At 39.5% G+C, this 20,430-nt stretch overlaps 2 protein-coding genes across 5 annotated transcripts in view; both read right to left on the bottom strand.

Moving 5' to 3' along the window:
- The window catches only part of fnbp1l (formin binding protein 1-like), an 82,109-nt gene that overhangs the window by 31,863 nt on the left and 29,816 nt on the right, over nucleotides 1-20,430 (bottom strand). The gene's annotated exons all lie outside the window — the stretch shown is intronic.
- On the bottom strand, nucleotides 839-14,546 carry LOC131978403 (uncharacterized). 3 transcript variants are annotated; one of them, XM_059342039.1, is made up of 13 exons: nucleotides 13,768-14,546; nucleotides 12,296-12,401; nucleotides 11,972-12,055; nucleotides 8,658-8,741; nucleotides 7,966-8,049; nucleotides 7,181-7,294; nucleotides 4,624-6,625; nucleotides 4,464-4,532; nucleotides 4,267-4,332; nucleotides 4,090-4,155; nucleotides 2,691-2,759; nucleotides 2,276-2,329; nucleotides 839-2,138 (listed from the first exon to the last, which is right to left on the bottom strand). In XM_059342039.1, exons 1-13 carry the CDS (start codon nucleotides 13,794-13,796, stop codon nucleotides 1,915-1,917), a joined length of 3,051 nt encoding a protein of 1,016 aa, XP_059198022.1. In that variant the 5' UTR covers nucleotides 13,797-14,546; the 3' UTR covers nucleotides 839-1,914. The 3 variants fall into 3 exon arrangements, with proteins under 3 accessions (XP_059198022.1, XP_059198023.1, XP_059198024.1); XM_059342040.1 differs by lacking the exon at nucleotides 8,658-8,741; XM_059342041.1 differs by lacking the exons at nucleotides 8,658-8,741; nucleotides 11,972-12,055; nucleotides 12,296-12,401; nucleotides 13,768-14,546 and having other exon boundaries at nucleotides 7,181-7,325; nucleotides 7,966-8,526.

Here is a 20,430-nt window from a genome sequence, read left to right as displayed (position 1 = left end):
ACACATAATGATTATCTCAGTGCAATGTTTTGTTAACAGAGCCTGAAAGTCTATTTTATTTGTTTTGGTTGTAGTTTAATTATGTTTTATTTATCTATGATATTTTAATATTTCTTTCACACATTTCAATTCCAATGTTTAATATTCTCCAGATTTAAAAATTAATTGCTGTGGAAAAGGATGAACTTGTTATGCTCTAATATCTTTATAAAACTAAAACAACATTGATACGATACTATCATTTTTGATATTGATAGTTTCTGGGAAAATATATTGTCCTCAAAAAATGTATTATTGTGACAGGCCTTGTGGATCGCTGTAATGTTTCAGTTTTAATTAGCAGGAAACAAGTTAAAAAGATCTCCATGGTGCAAATAAGTGCTGAGCTGCCAAGATCAAGCATGTTTTGTAGTTCAAAGACAAAGATGCAGCCGAGATGTTGAACAGTAATGGAGATAAGCAGCTCTGCAGGATGCCACACACACACACACACACACACACACACACACACACACACGCATACCCGTTTTTATCACACCGTGAGGACACATGACTGGCTGCAGCCTGGTGGGATACACCCTTTCTGAAGGGTCTAGAGACATGATTTTAACTACTAAATTCATTATAATTTTTTGTAAACACGAAAATGACTTGAAACATCGAAAACTCTCATATAAATTTTAAACCTGAATTTTTGCCCCCCTGAGGACCAGTCATGTTATGTGTATTGGTATACAATCAACATCACTGTTAGGCACTGTACAATTAATGACAAGCATTTAAACTAACTAATGTTGGATTGAAACCTTGATGTTAGATTGCATAAACACTGAATCTAATAATCTAGACTACCAGATGCCAGATTCTTCTTCAAAAACAGATCAGATTCTGATTCTAAAATATAATTATTGGGCAAACATATGATTAAACAGTTGATAAACATGATGGATCATTTACCTGGCCTCTTTAAGAAATCAGGCTTGCTGCTCCACCTGAACAGTCATATTGGTTCAACATCGAAGATGTTTTCTCCAGTTAGTATGATTGAACACATGTTGCAAATAAAATCATTTAAAATTGAATACTGGTTTGTCAATTGATCTCCAACAGGTACGACAAACACCAGACCTGCTTTACAAAAGAGGAGACAAACCACTATGACTTTTTACTGAATCCGATGACCTAAACTACCAGATACAATGTTTTCTTCCAAAATGCATCTGGTGGGGAAATACCTAGACCTACTGCACAAAAGAGAGAGACATATTAAGCTCATATTTTCACAAAACCTTTATTTAAAACGGCCTTTGCATTTATTTAAAACATTCACCCTACAAGCCTCACTCTGCCTCCATTTTAACTTTACTTCATGAGAAGCAGAACTTTGGGGCGCACGAACAACCAGCGAACACAACAAGAGCTCTACTTCTGTGTTTCCCTCCATGCCAATAGGGGGCAACAATGATTTCAGCAGTGACTTAGACTTTTAGGTCTCCCAATTCATGGTTCTGTCAGTCTGTCAGAGATGCATTATTCATATTTGGCCAAACAGCATAATCTGATATATCGATGGACTTTACAGTTGTACTGGCGATGTGTTCCCTCCACAGTACAGTGTATTAATGAGCTGACTCACCAACTCGTCTCTGAACTCTGGTGGTGACGCAACCAACCAGGTGATATTTGGACAGATTGTGCACAGAGGAGCTCAGAGAAGCAGAGGAAGCAGGAGAAAAGTTCTCCTCAGGGGGCTGAATAAAGAACACTGATAGAACCAGAAAGAACATGCTCTACATCTCAGAGTATACTGGATGCCAAAGAGCAACACATGTATCATCAAAACATGATCAGTTACAACAAATGCAAAGAGCATAACATGTGTCAACACATGTAAGAACAAGTGCCAAGTGTTTTTCAGTAAATTCTTCTTGCACTTTCACGCTGAATGGCAGTGATACGATTTTTAACATAGAACTTTACCGCTGTCCAGCTTCTTTTTTTAAGTGCTGCTGGTGAAGCCTTAATACAGGTGACACACTCCGTCTTTCCTGGTACCTTACCAGATTCTATGAAGGCCATTAGTGTCTTTTCCACAGCGTGGACCTCCGCTAATGACCAACTCCTCCTCTTTGAGGTTTCTATGGAAGAAAGACAGAGAAAAAGAAAAAGACAATCAGGGGTGTAGACTAGCAAACAATTATTAAACAATGTATTGAATTTTTTTTTTACAAAATGAAGTGTGTACATATTCAACTGCATGTAGTGTGTGAAATACCTGTTTTAGGGTCACGATTGTCAGGTTGCTGTCTTTCCTTAGATCTTGAGGATCCTGTTAAAGTAACGAAAGATAAGTATATTAATACAATAAATTGACAGCTAACTGGCAACACACCTTCACTGTTTGAATGAAAGCCATCTATAACAAGACTTACATTTCTTAAGTTTTCTTAATATTGCTAAAAGGCAATCAGTAAATTCTGTATCTTGTTGGGCCATGTACAGACACAATATCATTCTCAGGTGATAAAAGTGATACATACTTAGAGCATTTATGCGGCTTTGAAATAAAAGCATCATATGAGGGTGAGAAAGCTGCCAATCAGAGCTTGTTTTAATAGTGCCTGTTTAGCTGTTCTGTGTGAAAAAGGAAATGGACAAACAGGGCATGTGGACATCAGTCTGTGGGATACCTGTGGTAGCAGGTTCGACACTGCCAGGCTCATCAGGGGTCTGTTGTCCTGGGTTGGGTCTTTGGGGTCCTATCAGAAGAATAAATAGTTTATAAAATGAAAAAATATCGTCACTATGGAATACCAGGAGAAGTAAATATGGAAAAAATGTGAAAAATGGTGATTGCAATACAGCGCATGGTAAGTGTATTATAACCAACATTCTGCAAATACTCCAACCCCTCTATTGTCACCCAGTCTATTATAAATCATCAACCATCGCACTATAATTAACCAAAAAATAATCACCTGACTCCCTATTCAAATTAGGCTGAATATTCTGAAAATTCCGGAGGAGTGGCTGCACTGAGAGTGAGCTCCTGATTACATCTCAAACTTGGATCAAAAAAAGTGGAACATTTTGCAAAATACTCTTCAATAATCTTCAGAAAGGATTCTAAAGAAGAGGTAATAGCATTGATCAGCAAGAACAGAAGAGAAAATATCATCTTTGGATATATTTTTCAAATCAAAACAACTAGCTAGCTGCCAACTGCTAACTGCTACCTGTTATTACCAATATTCCAAAGGAGATACAGCACTAAAGAAGCTAACAGAAGAGTTATTTTATGAAAACAAGAAGAGAAATGAAAGGATCCTTGCTGGTAATGTACTGTTTGTTATTGTACTGTAATGTGTTTTAATTGAAGGGACTGCAGATGTAAAGTAGCTGCAAGCTAACTTTGGTGCAGTACATCAAACGGAGACGTTTATGTGTAATACTGTACATGGTCCTAATAAATGAATGAATGAATGAATGTAATTTCTGTTGGTGGAGCCAGTCAACTGGGCTCTACTTCAGTTTGCTGGAGTCTTTGGAGTGCTTGGCAGAGCTGCTGCATGAAGCAGCAAATCTTGAAGGAATGAGATGAAAGGGGAGCTTGGAGCACCTAACTGATTTTAAAATTTTAAAAACTGCTGCGCCACACATTTGGTAGTTGGTAAGTATGGAGTCCAGTTCACTACAGTCAGACACGCGAAACAGTGACCACACATAACTTAAACCCGATCAAAGACCCAGAAACCGGTAAAATCTGTAAAAATCAGTAATATATGAATTTATACTGGAAGATGTTAGATTAGCCTGAAGCTGATTTGCTACTTCATGCAGCAGCTCTACCATTTAGTTTAGTTTAGAGACTCCAGCCAGCTGAGGTAGAGCCCAGGTGACTGGCTCCACCCACAGATTTCTGTTTGACAGCCTAATTTCAATAAAGTACTGTATTTATTCAATTCAAAAGCAGTTGGTGTACATTTGGTAGAACATAAGAACGCTAGCACATTATTCTTTTAATTCCACCCTTTTTGTAAAAGCAGGTAACTAACAAATACCAAGGAGTGCATTTAGTGTGTGAAATACCTGTTTTAGGGTCATCACTGTCAGACTCAGTTTCCTTTCTTCTCTTGATGATTGGTGATGAGGATGCTGTTAAAATAACAAATATATAATAATAAATCATTATCTTTTTAATTCCTCAGTGTTTATAAAAACAAGGAAAGAATGGAAAGGGTAGTGTCTAGTTAGTCTGTGGAATACCTATGGCTCCAATGTCATCACCAAACTCATCAGTGGTTGTCTGTCCTCTCTTAGATCTTGAGGATCCTTTGACAAAAAAAAAAAAAGACAATGAAGTTAATAAATTGGCACATGGTTGATATCAACGCTCACTCAGCCTCCACACTAAGCAATGTCTATTGTGTTGGAAGGTAAGAACAGTTAAACGTGGAACCCACCTGATGACAGAGAGCAGAAAGAGGAGTCTGCCTCTGTGTCTGAGAGATCACTTTCTTCTGGCACTTCCTCTGAAAAGCAGGAATAATAAAACCAAATATGACATGAAAAAAACATTTACTCTGAAATAAATATATATATATATATATGTATTTCCTTTACCACTGGGATCAATTTGGATTTGGTCCAGGCTCATTCCCTTGAAGTCTGACAGTCGGCCTTGTTCTAGGGCAATCAGCACTTTGCTGACTTTAGCCAACTCCAGCGTTCCTTCAGGTAGTCTATAGTACTGTCTATGGACCTGGATGTCATGGCCAAGAAAATTTGCAAGTATGTCCATCTCATTATCTTTCAGGTTTAGGACTGTGGACAGTGTGGCTACGTGCTTTCGCAGCTTGGTTGAGGACAGAGTTTCAGGATGCTTGGCCCCACATTCCCTTGCAATCTGTCTGATGGCATCCGATCCCCTTAAGTGAGTCTCTGCTTCAGGTCTGGAGAAGAAAAAGGGATTTTCATCAGGCACACCGCAGGCCCGCCGATGTGAAACCAAGAGTTCCATTGAGGAGAGCATGTCTGGCGTTAGAAGGATAGGAACTTTCCTGTTTCTTTTCCCTCTAATTTCAATGCGCTGAAAATGCTGGCAAAGCTTTTGCTCCAACTCTGAAAGTCCTAGTGCCAAATCTGAATGGACTCCTGAAGTGTCTCTTAGGGTGAATGCACTAAGCGGCATCTTTGACACCTCACCCTCTCTTCTACGGTTAAACAGGATCAACTCACAAAGAGTCAAACTGGCCAGCTTGGACCAGTTCTTCTTATTTGGATCATTCTGAAGTCTGCTTTGGTATTCTTGTCTGCACTTATCAATATGCATGTGCATGTTCTTTACATCCTCAGTGAAAGGGAGGAGCTGAGGAGAGTTCCATTTACTCTCTCTTAGAGTTTGTAGGGCACGTGATGACACACACACATCCCATTTCTTCTCATAGAGACCCCGGCTCCTCTCCAGATTCTTAAGAAATTCCTCATTGTCAGACTCTGCCATCTGCGCTTCACACTCAAGAATATCTGCAATCTTCTTGAGACTATGACCCAGTTTTAGAGCCAAGGATGGAGTTTTGTAGATGTTTTTGTCTTCGTCAAAGCCAGCCACGTCCTTTACTGCTTCGACCACAAAGTTGAAGTTGGAAGGTACATAGAAGTCCTCAATTTGTTTCAGTCTGCCAGCTTTCCTTGAGTGCCGAATCAGTCTTCCTATTTCTCTCATTTTTTGTCTAATGTACTCATGTTTGTTCTTGTCATGTCCATGCTTTGCATACAAATGTTCTCCAAGTCTCAAAATGCTTTTCTCCTCTCTGATGATGTTTGTGACTTCATCTTGGTGCATAGCATTTACCAGCTCCCAAACTTTTCTGCTAACACCATCTGGGACGGGCTGTGCGTAGGCACAGAGTGACTGGATCCGACTTTTGCCTGGCTTTGTTGTGCTGCATTTTCGTGAAAGCCTGCACCTGGACATGTGCCTCCATAATGATTTTCTTTTAAGCAAAGCCTCACAGTTTATGCAGTGCATGTAGTCACTTGCTTCCACTGGTTTCCCAGTTTGCTGACTTGGGATCAGTGTTCCACTACCAGCTTTTAGGACCTCGTTATTATGAGCACGGTTTCCTTTGTTTCTAATGAGGTCAAAATGCAATTTTCGTTCCTTTGAGTTCAAAGGAAAACTGATTGCTTTCGCTACAGCTGTTTCATTGCTGTGTTTGTGTATTAAGTGCCTCGCCATTTTATGGAAGTGCATGGGACAGTACAGACAATAATGTTTTTTACTGTAAACTCTGGCACCACCTTTCTTTTTTTGCAGCTTCATAACTGACACATTTCCCAGGTTTGGTTTGGTCTTAGAGTTTTCACTTTCTGCTCTCCTATTATCTTTATCTGCAGAAGTACTGGGCAATGTCTTTCTTCTATAAGTCCTCTGTGACGTCTTCTGTTTCTTCAGTTTCACCAATGGAACCTTGCTCGTAAGATCGTAAGATCCCTCTGAACTGCTTCCATGTGTTGAGGCTTTTGACGGAATATACTCATCACCACTGCTTTCAACGCAGCTCATAGAGGCTTCTGATCCATTAGACACCTTGGAGATCGATTCCAGGTCTTCTTTGGTAAGCTGGAAATGAAATATACAAGACGCTTTTAGCTAAATTATCTGCAAGAAACATTAGCCAGGTATGAAAATCTTACATTGTCTATGAGACCCCCTTAAAACTTGGGCAACTGAACCTGACAATCAACCTTTGTGTGCCATACAGGGTTAGAGTTAGGGTAAGGCTATGACATGCACTGTCAGAGTTGTGTTAACAGCTACAAGGTTAATAGAGGGCCATGGAGGTAAACTCCACTGACTATTTTATTTACCAAAGGATTATTTGGAATGAATGTTAAAGGATTTGGCTGGCAATTTTCCAAATTTTTCTTCTTGTCAACAAATCTCAATGTGTTTTTAGTAGTTTTTGGACAACGGAGGTCTACGGCACAGAGGAATAAGATATATCAGGCTGGATACACACACAATACTTGTTAGTAGATCAGTTCATTGTTGGTTTGGATCCAAACATGAGATTTGTTGACAAGAAGAAAAATATAGAAAATTACCAGAATTATCCTTTATGTTTATTTCTCTTGTAAAAGTTAAGTCCCGCTAGTTTTCATTATGCAAACTTACAAATATGCTGTCAGTTCTTCTCAGGGGTGGTACATCTGGGTCATCACCAACACCAGAGTGTGAACTTCCATGGCTGCATGTTTCTGTGTTGCGCTCAGAATCTGGGCTTATTTCCTATGGGGGGAAAAAAAAACAATATAAAGCACTAGCAGAAGTTAATGTAATACATTGAAAAGGATATGAAACACAATCTGTAACTTCCAGAGCATTTGTCTAAAGAAGACTTATTTCCTACAATGCAAAATCATTCCCTGCTTGCTCATGTTTTAAGAACAGCCCGTGCTTATGAACCCTTGTGGTGTGGAGTAAAGGTACATGATAACAACACAGCAGTGAATGTATGGTTGGGACCATGTTGGTTTTTCTGTGTGTTGGAACAATGACAGCTTAACTCACTCTGACACAAACCTGCACATTATGAAAAAGCTAAGGAGCTGCAGACAAGCAGATATCAAGAGTAGATACCTGCTTATAGTTCCAAATGCAGTAGATTTTCATATTGGTAACAATAGCAAAGTAAACTGTGAGGGGCTGGACATGGGTAGACAGTGTTTGCCACATGTAGTTTTAGTTTTGGTAATAGCCTACAGCTTGCACACAACAACTAATGAATTATTTTGTCTTGAACACAGTGCAATCTCGCTGTAGCTGCACACTCACTAGTCATTTCTAATTACCTGGGAGGATACTTGCATTGTAACTGGTTAGTAACAATAACAGAGTGAAGTAAACTATAAGGAGGCCTGTCATATGGAACAAGCTAAAAGTGCTTGTTTAACACTTACCAAACTATTGTAAGGTGCAAATAGCCCAGATGAAAGTTCTGATAGTGATGAGGTGTCCCCCTCTTCGTTTGGACTTCCTGAGGGCTAAACAACATAGACAGAGGACACATGTATTACCATGTCTCCAGAACATGAGGTTCATGAACAGTTAAAGAACATACAGTGTTGTTATGTATGATATATGTGTATCAAAATAATGAAAAAGTTAGCATTGGATATATGAAGCTGAAAATGTGGCCATGTTGGAGAAACAGTTCAGGTCTGTGTACCTGCTGACAGTCAACATGCTATCATACAATCTTTTTGATTTATCCAAGCTACACTGCTAATATGCTAGTAGAAATGCAGGTAAGATATTTTTGATGTGCCACTGCAATTGTTGCACTGATAATTGCACCTATAACTTGCATGGATGATTTAACAAGTTTTGTATGAAAATGTATCATAAGTTTAATAGAAAACATAAGAAGTTGTCATAATATTGAGCTGAATTTTGCTGTATTTCTCACATGATGTAAACATGGTGTGCTTCCATCACAGTTTTTCAGGTCAAGGAAGCAAGGTATATAGAATTTAGGAAAAAAGATTTATATACATTTATAACATAACAGCCATAAAAGCCAGGGTGAAGTAAACTATCAGGAGGCCTGTCATATGGAACAAGCTAAAATCACTACTTGTTTGACACTTACCAAAGTCTTGGAAGCTGTAAGTAGCTCAGATGGAAGTTCTGATAGTGATGAGGTGTCCCCCTCTTCGTTTGGACTTCCTGAGGGCTAAACAACATAGACAGAGGACACATGTATTACCATGTCTCCAGAACATGAGGTTCATGAACAGTTAAAGAACATACAGTGTTGATATGTATGATATATGTGTATCAAAATAATGAAAAAGTTAGCATTGGATATATGAAGCTGAAAATGTGGCCATGTTGGAGAAATATGGAAGAATTATCCTATCTTTATTCAAGAGCGTAGATTTTCAGTTTGAGAGCATAATTTGTCTTTCTCATGCTCAGATTTGTTCTCCTCATGCTCACATTTTGCGCTCGCACTCAGATTTCTGCTGCTTTCTTTCAAAATGTGTGCGTGCACTTAAAAATCACATGCTTGTGCTCACATTTCTTCTTCTTGGACACAAACATTTCTTTTGCACTCAAATATGTCCTGTGCTCGCTCAAATCTAAAGTCTACGCGCTCAGATCTCAACTCTGCGCTCTCAAAACTTTTGTGCTCGGACTCAGAACACGCACGTCCTCTCAGGTTGAGGTGTCTGCTCAGATTGAACGATGTCCCGCCCTGCGCTTAAACTAGCGTGTTTCACCAGCCAATAGGGAGACAGCTAGATTATGGCCCGTCTTAGGTGCGTTCCCTCGGCTTTTTGAGTGCTCCGTCGGGGCGGGTATATGGTCTGTTTGTAAAACTGCTTCTCTCTTAAAATACACCAATTGACCATATTAGCCAGCTATTTGAATCGTCACCTATTTAAGACGCAGCATATTTATGTAGAATTAATCTTAAGTAGTCCTAAAAAGAGTTATCGTAGTTTAGATTATATATATATATTTTAATTATTATTTATATATATATTTATATATTTATAGTTTTTTATTTTTCACCTGTGCAGTGGTGTCACGATAGTCCAGTGGTGAAGGACGCTACCATCTGTTGCATTTTAAACCATGGGACGCCGGTTCGCATCCCGTCTGCTGCACTCTTGCTGCATGTCTTATTATGATTTACATTTTTAATTGATAAATTAATGTAACAGTAATACAATCCGTGTAACCAGCTGCTTCTCTTATTGAAACGTTTAACAAGAGATGATGGGTAAATAGACTTGGCTACGTGATTAAAAAGGTATAATGAAAAATACACTATGATGATGATAATGATTTGAGGATAACATTTGTGCGTGTAATGCAGTGTATCACCGTCCTATTTACGCGGTCAAAGCCAGGGAGCGCGTAATTAGGCTAATGTTGGTAATACTTTCACTTTCACAAGAAGAAGACTTTGAGCAGGATTCGGAGCGCGGCAGCGAATGAATGGGAGACAGATGGATGGCTAAAGACCTCAAGTAAGTTCATTGCTAAATGTTGCTACAACTCAAAACACTCGTACTTATCAACATATATAGCGGGCCTTTGTCGGCACTAGGGACAGCAACTCATTATGAATGAAGTGACGTCAGCGGGGATTCCCTTCAGCTCGCGCATCATTATGTGTGCCGACCTGCCGCTGGTACATCATACGTTGCCAATTATTGTACTTTCGTTGTACATGTTACAATGAAGGCCCGCTATATATGTTGATAAGTACGAGTGTCAAAATGATTACTGTACTGTTATTGAAACTACTGTATATGATCGATGTGTTTTGAGTTGTAGCAATATTTAGGCCTAGCAATGAACTTACTTGAGGTCTTTGGCCATCCATCTGTCTCCCATTCATTCGCTGCCGCGCTCCGAATCCTGCTCAAAGTCTTCTTCTTGTGAAAGTGAAAGTATTACCAACATTAGCCTAATTACGCGCTCCCTGGCTTTGACCGCGTAAATAGGACGGTGATACACTGCATTACACGCACAAATGTTATCCTCAAATCATTATCATCATCATAGCGTATTTTTCATTATACTTTTTTAAATCACGTAGCCAAGTCTATTTACCCATCATCTCTTGTTAAACGTTTCAATAAGAGAAGCAGCTGGTTACACGGATTGTATTACTGTTACATTAATTTATCAATTAAAAATGTAAATCATAATAAGACATGCAGCAGGTGTGCAGCGGACGGGATGCGAACCGGCGTCCCATGGTTTAAAATGCAACAGATGGTAGCGTCCTTCACCACTGGACTATTGTGACACCACTGAACAGGTGAAAAATAAAAAACAATAAATATATATATATAAATAATAATTAAAATATATATATATATATAATCTAAACTACGATAACTCTTTTTAGGACTACTTAAGATTAATTCTACATAAATATGCTGCGTCTTAAATAGGTGACGATTCAAATAGCTGGCTAATATGGTCAATTGGTGTATTTTAAGAGAGAAGCAGTTTTACAAACAGACCATATACCCGCCCCGACGGAGCGCTCAAAAAGCCGAGGGAACGCACCTAAGACGGGGTCACAATCTAGCTGTCTCCCTATTGGCTGGTGAAACACGCTAGTTTAAGCGCAGGGCGGGACATCGTTCAATCTGAGCAGACACCTCAACCTGAGAGGACGTGCGTGTTCTGAGTCCGAGCACAAAAGTTTTGAGAGCGCAGAGTTGAGATCTGAGCGCGTAGACTTTAGATTTGAGCGAGCACAGGACATATTTGAGTGCGAGCGAAATGTTTGTGTCCAAGCAGAAGAAATGTGAGCACAAGCATGTGATTTTTAAGTGCACGCATACATTTTGAAAGAAAGCAGCAGAAATCTGAGTGCGAGCGCAAAATGTGAGCATGAGGAGAACAAATCTGAGCATGAGAAAGACAAATTATGCTCTCAAACTGAAAATCTACGCTCTTGAATAAAGATAGGATAATTCTTCCATAGAGAAACAGTTCAGGTCTGTGTACCTGCTGACAGTCAACATGCTATCATACAATCTTTTTGATTTATCCAAGCTACACTGCTAATATGCTAGTAGAAATGCAGGTAAGATATTTTTGATGTGCCACTGCAATTGTTGCACTGATAATTGCACCTATAACTTGCATGGATGATTTAACAAGTTTTGTATGAAAATGTATCATAAGTTTAATAGAAAACATAAGAAGTTGTCATAATATTGAGCTGAATTTTGCTGTATTTCTCACATGATGTAAACATGGTGTGCTTCCATCACAGTTTTTCAGGTCAAGGAAGCAAGGTATATAGAATTTAGGAAAAAAGATTTATATACATTTATAACATAACAGCCATAAAAGCCAGGGTGAAGTAAACTATCAGGAGGCCTGTCATATGGAACAAGCTAAAATCACTACTTGTTTGACACTTACCAAAGTCTTGGAAGCTGTAAGTAGCTCAGATGGAAGTTCTGATAGTGATGAGGTGTCCCCCTCTTCGTTTGGACTGCCTGAGGGCTAAACAACATAGACAGAGGACACATGTATTACAATGTCTCCAGAACATGAGCTTCACACAGAGCTGAAGAGCCAGAGCACTACACTCCTACACACATCTTCTCTTTATTAAAAACTAAAACATAATGTGTAAGAGGCCCCACTGAAAAGACAGGTCAGAGTCTTTGTATAAAATCAAATTTTTGAATGTTTGTATGAATATTGTATCACATTTGAAAATCAGAGCCCCATCATCATTACCTTTGTTTGGTGCTTTACGTATTCCATATGCTTGGATAAGCATTTATTGTGATGCTCCCTCAGGCGCTGTAAGCGTGCCTTCTGCCTGGTGGATCTTGCTCTCTGTCTGCAGGAGGTTCAACACAAAACAGTTGATGTACATCTGTATACCTAGAAATGCATCATTTTTAAACTTTTAATGAAAATATCTATTATTTGAGGGGTGACCAGCTGCTCTACAGTTCACCTGGTTATATGTTAGTCAATAAAACTTCATCATGTTTACAGCTTGTGGAGATAAAGGAAATCAAGTCCATGCTTAAACCTATTGAGAGAAAAAATCCCCCGACTTAAAAACTTGTTATAGAGATGATAAACTATCTTGAATTAAGTTCATGAAGCTCTTATCAGTGTGTTTACCTGCACTTAATTAACCAGGTTACAGTGGCTTTCTCCAGTCAGCTGATTTCTTTACTGTTATGAACTATCAACAAGAAGCCTGGTTTCTGTAGGCAGGATAGTGGATTATAGAGACCTGATTCCCACAGGTAGATCTCTCCTGGAGAACTCTGATCTCTCTGCCATATGTTCAGGTAACCAGGTTTCTAACCTGCTTCTTACATGTGAGCATGTGCAGAGCAACAGACAGACAGCAAAGATCTTTACACGGAGCGATGCATCCTCGGATTTAAAATAACTGCAGCCAAAGTCCGACAGAAACTTAAACTAACACAAAGCAGCCTGTAGAAGTCTGAATAAGTCAGTTTCCACCGCTGAACATTTGACTGTTTGTTACATTCAGACACTTTTCGCGCTGTGAGGAAAATCTCCGCTGTCTGTGTCACTGCGCTGTCCCGCTGCCCCGACACAGACACACCCCCGACGGCCCGATAAAAAGAGGTTAGGAAGCTGCAGCGTCTTATATCACTAATAATTATAATAATAATCATAATAAAAAAACATTCCAAAAGAGAAATCTGTTACTGTAGCATGTAAACACGGATTTACAGTAACCTGGTTACTAAAGTGCATGTAAACACACTGAGAAGAATGGGAAGAGTAATTAACAATTATTTTCTTAATATTAAGATTTAAAAAAAAAAAAAAAAAAACCCTATGTTCTAACTACAACTGCTGCTTGTTTAGGTGTATAAAACCTTTAGGCCTGTAGTTAAATTAAGAACTTATTCCGCACTCCCCCCAGACCCCCTCAATATTACAGTAATACAGTATCTGAGGCCAGACAGGTAAATTTAAACAGCAAAAATTCAGTCCATAACTGGAAAAATGCTGAAATACCAGTTAAAACTGTACAGTTTGTGAACAATATTGTCCAACACTCGCTGGTGACAAGCTAGGTCACGTTAGCATTAGCAAACCATGCTAATATAAAATATAAAAAAGAGCTTTTGGCTGCAAACACGTTAGCCACAGTGCTTAGCCTAATTATTAATTAAGTTACTTAAACAGTTAATTTCATGCAAGTCACTTACTTGGTTTTCATTTCTTCTCCTTTCTTCATCGTCACCGTCTGTCTGTGCTGCACTCTGTGCTGCTGCTGCTATTCCTACTGACGGTCAGCACCTGGCCTCAAACTCCGTGACCTGGCGAGTGGGGGATGGGCAGGCATAGGTAAAGTGGGGACCGCAAAAGTCAGGAAAGGTGTGTTCCTCCCGCACCTCTTTGATTCAGTGTGGAAATGTTATCATTGCATTGCTGAACTCATAGTGCAGCCAAAAAAAAATGTAATAAGCTTTTAATATCCTAAATTCTTAATTAATATTGCAAAGTTGTGCTGATGTGTGTGCTTACTTCAGGCAAAAGAAAGATATTTAATTTAAATTAATTTAATATTAAGATTTAAAAAAAACCAAAAAAAAACCTATGTTCTAACTACAACTGCTGCTTGTTTAGGTGTATAAAACCTTTAGGCCTGTAGTTAAATTAAGAACTTATTCCGCACTCCCCCCAGACCCCCTGAATATTACAGTAATACAGTATCTGAGGCCAGACAGGTAAAAGTAAGCAGCAAAAATTCAGTCCATAACCGGAAAAATGCTGAAATACCAGTTAAAACTGTACAGTTTGTGAACAATATTGTCCAACACTCGCTGGTGACAAGCTAGGTCACGTTAGCATTAGCAAACCATGCTAATATAAAATATAAAAAAGAGCTTTTGGCTGCAAACACGTTAGCCACAGTGCTTAGCCTAATTATTAATTAAGTTACTTAAACAGTTAATTTCATGCAAGTCACTTACTTGGTTTTCATTTCTTCTCCTTTCTTCATCCGTCGTCACCGTCTGTCTGTGCTGCTGCGTGTTCCTTAATGACGGTCAGCACCTGGCCTCAAACTCCGTGACCGGGCGAGTGGGGGATGGGCAGGTAAAGTGGGGACCGCAAAAGTCAGGAAAGGTGTGTTCCTCCCGCACCTCTTTGATTCAGTGTGGAAATGTTATCATTGCATTGCTGAACTCATAGTGCAGCCAAAAAAACATGTAATAAGCTTTTAATATCCTAAATTCTTAATTAATATTGCAAAGTTGTGCTGATATGTGTGCTTAATTCACGCAAAAAGAAAGATATTTAATTTAAATTAATTTAAATTGTAGTTATTACTACTAGTAAAGTACTAGTACAAGTTAATATTACTAGTAGTCTGAACATTGAGTATTTGAACCCGTAGTTCCAAAGGCAGCTGAAGAATTTCGAAGTAGCTGTAGTTGAAATACAGTAGTAGTTGCATTAATACTTAGTAGTAGTTGTTAACGATACTCAATCCACATTGTGACAGGTTCGACCATTGCTTTATTTTCCCGAACACAACAGGTTACAATTTTCCCGGGGTTAGTATCACACATCACCAGTGTTGCCACAGTTACCTTGAAAAAGTAATCCGATTACTGATTACTGATTACTCCTTTAAAAAGTAACTTAGTTACTTTACTGATTACTTGATTTTAAAAGTAACTAAGTTAGATTACAAGTTACTTTATTAGTTACATTCAGCAGCTGCCGACAACAACCCCTCGCCGCCTCAACATAAAAATGACAACCAGTTTTAAATTGCCAATACTCATTTTATTGGAAGTGCATTTTAACAGTAACGTACAAACTTAAAAACAATTTCCTGAAAAAAAATTTTTTGTTTTGAAAAAATTAAAATTGTTTTTATAAAAAATAAAATAAAGACAGTCTTTCTTGACTTCACTTAAAAACAAATACTCTTTTTTAAATAAAAAATAAAATAAAGACGGCCAAGACAGTCTCACAGACCGTTTGGGTTTTTCTTTTATAAATAACTTTGTTTACATTAAAACTACATGTCTCTCAGTCGGCGACTTTTCCTAAATATATGTGTTTGATGGTTTCTGAAGCTTACAACTTATATATAATAATATATTAAAATGAAACAAACTCTGAGCATTTATACCCCGGACTGCCAATAGCGATCATATTGACTGCTGCATATAAACGGCAGTTATAGACCACTTTGTCCAGCTGTGCTGTGTGAATCACAAGAGAGAAAGAGATGAGATACCGGGCGCGTACGGGCAAAAACTGAAGGAGGAGGATCGGATGGTGGCTCAGGTAGCGATGAGGAAACTGTCACTGTAAGCTGCACACCTGTCAGCTGCACACCTGTAAGCAGCTGTGCTCCATGCAGACATTTCTCAAACTTTATTTTGTAGGCTAAGGACAGACTAGATGATGATTGTGTTGGATATAAAGCGCCATATAGTCATCCTTACTGATTGACTTAACGTAGCCTGAAGGTAGTGGGAGTGTGTGTTGTGAGTTTAGGGGGCACGTCAGCCAGAGCTGCAGTGTGTGTGTGAGTGAATGAGTGAGTGAGACTGCTGCCTGCTGAACAGAGGGTCGCAGAAAAAGGATCTGAAGTGCCCGTGTTTCGGCTTCAAAAACCCGCAGAACTGATCCGAAAACAGCCCAATTTTATCCACCCACCCAAACCCATTTTTACCCGCAAAATAGATTGCAAAACCGCCGATCGACGTTGCTCCCCGAGTTGCAAGAAGAAAGCAAATATATCGTTTTACTAAGGAAAATGACAAAAAATAGTAACGCACACAGTGACTTGGATAAGTAACTTTAATCTGATTACTGGTTTGGAAATAGTAACGCGTTAGATTACTCGTTACTGAAAAAAGTGGTCATATTAGAGTAACGCGTTACTAATTAACGCGTTACCGGCATCACTGCACATCACACTAGGTAGAAACATCCTTCAAAATAAAAGTACTGCCTATAACACATCAGTAAAGGCGCTTTCTTTTACATTGCTTAACACCCCCATGGTCTTTAACTCGATGGGTTTCCTGGGAACACATTTTTAATAGGTAGGACAATATTCCAGATGTATTTTGCCACTGTTTACAATGTCCCTTATGAAATGATACTTGATGTCTATGTGCTTACACCTTTGCCTATTCACAGGGTTTTTGGCAAGTGCAATAGTGCCTTGGTTGTCTTCGTACACTTTTGTTTGTGCATTAAATGGTAAATGGACTGCACTTATAGCGCCTTTCTAGTCTTCCGACCACTCAAATCGCTGTACAATGCATGCTACATTCACCCATTCACACACATTCATACACTGATGGCAGTGATGGCTACCATGCAAGGTGCCATCCTGCACATCAGTAAGGAACTACGCATTCACACACATTCACACTTTGGGGTTCAGTATCTTGCCCAAGGACACTTCGACATGCGGACTGGAGGAGCCGGGAATCGAACCACTGATCTATATATCTATAGATCTATATAGATCTATACTGATCTATATCAGAACACTACTAACTGTAGCTTCAGTCTGTATAAATATCAGCACACTGCTAACTGTAGCTAGTCTGGCTAACACCAGACTATTCTCAAATGAGGGCTAGTCTGGCAACGAGCAATGTATTTTTCCGAGAGGAGGTGTGGTTTACGATCCTCCGGAGTCGTTTATTGGACGCTTAGAATGTCTATCAAAAGCGTCTGTAGGTAGCTCTTAGCCAATCAGATCAGTTATACCAGATGACGTAGTAGAGCTACAGAAATGGATGTTTGTTGTGTGTGTGTCTGTGAGAGAGTGTTGCTGCTGCTTTGCTTCTCCAGTTCTCGCTTTCTGCAAGATTATTTATTTTCACGCTTTATTCCCCCTCATGTCATTCAGCTACACATCCACTGATTTTATGGGCAATAAACAAGCTGCTGCCGGCCTCTCGGCGGCTCCGCTGTCCGCGGTAGCGAGGCTATTAGCCGTTAGCGGCTATTAGCTATTAGCGGCTATTAGCTATTAGCCACTAACGACGCTAATAGCCACTAACGACGCTAATAGCCACTAGCGACGCTAATAGCCCCGCTACCATAACGCCGGTGATCTCAGCGGAGCCGCCGAGAGACCTTTCGCCTTTCAACTTTCGCTCTAAACTATTTAAAACACCATCTACAGCTAAAGAGAGTTTCGCGTCTGCTGCAGCCATGTTGGATCCGGAAAACTACAAGCTTCCAAGTGCCGAGAAGTACGCGTCTTCGTCTTGCCGTCCCTCCCCGCTCTGTGATTGGATCCCTAAAACAGGGCTAAGAAACTCGCCTAGTTTCCAGACTGCCTGGAGGTTCGAAATTAAATTCGAGCGCGCAAGGCAGTCTGGGTATACCCAGGCTAAACTGTAGCCTCAGTTTATATAAATATCAGAACACTGCTAACTGTAGCCTCAGTTTGTATAACTATCAGAACATTGCTAACTGTAGCTTCAGTCTGTATAAATATCAGCACACTGCTAACTGTGGCCTCAGTTTATATCAGGACACTTCTAACTGTAGTCTCAGGTTTTATACCACAACTTCACTTTGTTTCAAAAATGACCAAATTACCCGTATTACTCTCTCATTCCAGTAAATAATGGCCAAAAAAGTGTTTTTGCAGAACATTATGATGTCACAGTGAAGTTGACCTTTGACCTTTTGGATATAAAATGTCATCACTTCATCATTTTATCCTATTAGACATTTGTGTAAAATCTTGTCATAATTAGCGTATAAATTCTTGAGTTATGGTTAAAAAAAAAAACGTGTTTGTGAGGTCACAGTGACCTTGACCTTTGACCTTTGACCACCAAATTCTAAACAGTTCATCCTTGAGTCCAAGTGGACGTTTGTGCCAAATTTGAAGAAATTCCCTCAAGATGTTCCTCAGATATTGTGTTCACAAGAATGGGACGGACGTGAGGTCACAGTGACCTTGACCTTTGACCACCAAAATCTTATCAGTTCATTCTTGAGTTTAGTATTTTGACTTTCATTACTTGCTACTTTAGGCCAGTTTTACCATTATATTAATATACATTTATTTATTTACAAATTATTGTTTATACTTAGTTATTCATTTATATTTTTTGTCTTCAGGCCAACAAAAATGTTATCATTGGTTTCTTCCAAAGAATAAAACCACTTTGAAAGGAAGTTTAATGATTAAATGGGTTCCCTCATTGATTTTCAGAAAAATAATTTAATAACATAAAAGTCTGATCACATTAAAGTGCACAGACTGTAATACTATTCATAAAATATGAAGCTTATATGATATACACACTTTCACACTTTCTCAGGAAAATGACCCCACCAGTGCAAATTCACACACCGCAATACCATCTATGCCCACTGGGGCACACACAGAGTAGTGAAAATTAAACCTGTGGGGACAACTTTTTTTTTTAAAAGAAAACTGCACCAGGCATATCAGCAGACTGTTTTCTATTGATTGCAATGCTCGTGCCTGTGGGGACCAGGACTTGGTCCCCACGGGCAAAATTGGTCCCCACGGCGTGAGTGATATGTCAGGTTATGAACCCCACCAGGATAGAAAAACGCACACACACACACACACACACACACACACACACACACACACACACACACACACACACACACACACACACACACACACACACACACACACACACACACACACACACAGAGCCTGTTTTTTGTCTGTTATTATCAGCTGTGTCCTGCCGCTCTGCCTGCCTCTGGCCCGTCTGTCTGTCTGTCAGTGAGCAGCCTGCAAACACACCCGTCCGCCTCCTGCTCGCTGTGTGTCTGTGTGGTTGCGTCAGCCTGTGTGACGCTGTCTATGAATAAGTAATAGAGTATGAGCTCATCCTGTAGTTTGTGGCAGGCTGAGCAGACTGGCTCACTGGGGAAATGACAGCATCTTTGTGCTCCGGGTTCTCTCAGCTCGCAGGGGAAGGAGTAGGTGGATGAGAACGAGGAGGACGGATGAAGCAGAGCTGAGTGAGTCTGGGAGCTGCATTAAGGCTGCACTCAGTAACCCGCTGCTGCAGCACCAGCATCTCATGTGCTCTTACTGGTACATCTCAAAAATTAGAATATCATGAAAAAGTTCAATATTTTTTGTCAGTTATTTCAGCAAGTGAAACTCGTAAATTATATAGATTCATTACACAGAGTGAAATACTTCAAGCCTGTATTTCTTGTACTTTGATTATTCTGGCTTAGAGATAATGAAAACACAAAACTCAGTGTCTCAGAAAATTTGAATATTACATAAGATCAATAAAAAAAATGATATTTTAAACACAAATGTCAGGCTTCTGAAAAGTATCTTCATTTCTATACACTCAATACTTGGTTTGGCTCCTTTTGCATGAATTACTGCATTAATACTTGGTGGCATGGAGGTGATCAGCCTACAGCACCATGTTGCTTTTATAGCGTCCTTCAGGTCATCTGGTGTCTCTCACCTTCCTCTTGACAACAGCCCATAGACTCCTATGGGGCCAGTCCAGCCCAGTAACACCATGGTCATTGAAGCAGCTTTTGGTACCTTTGCCAGTGTGGGCAGGTGCCAAGTCCTGCTGGAAAATGAAATCAGCATCTCCAAAGAGCTTGTGGAAGCATGAAGACTCTAAAATGTCCTGCTAGATGGCTGCTATGTTGACTGTGGACTTCAGAAAACACAGAGGACCAACACCAGCAGAGGACATGGCCCCAAACCACCACTGACTGTGGACTCACATATTGAACTTTTTCACAATATTCTAATTTTCTGAGACACTGAGTTTTATGTTTTTATTATCTCTAAGCCAGAATCATCAATTTATGTCTAACTTTATGTCTGAGAAGTGTTA

The sequence above is a fragment of the Centropristis striata genome, chromosome 9 (assembly GCF_030273125.1).
Source record: "Centropristis striata isolate RG_2023a ecotype Rhode Island chromosome 9, C.striata_1.0, whole genome shotgun sequence".
Classification (NCBI taxonomy): domain Eukaryota; kingdom Metazoa; phylum Chordata; class Actinopteri; order Perciformes; family Serranidae; genus Centropristis; species Centropristis striata.
This window is presented reverse-complemented; position numbering and strand designations above follow the sequence as displayed.

Coding starts and splice junctions, on each gene's coding strand:
- LOC131978403 (XM_059342039.1), bottom strand. CDS start 13,796: ATGAAGAAAGGAGAAGAAATGAAAACCAA. Junction 8,050..8,657: donor TTACAGCTTCCAAGACTTTG/GTAAGTGTCAAA, acceptor TATGTTGTTTAG/CCCTCAGGAAGTCCAAACGA. Junction 4,533..4,623: donor AATCCAAATTGATCCCAGTG/GTAAAGGAAATA, acceptor CCTGCTTTTCAG/AGGAAGTGCCAGAAGAAAGT.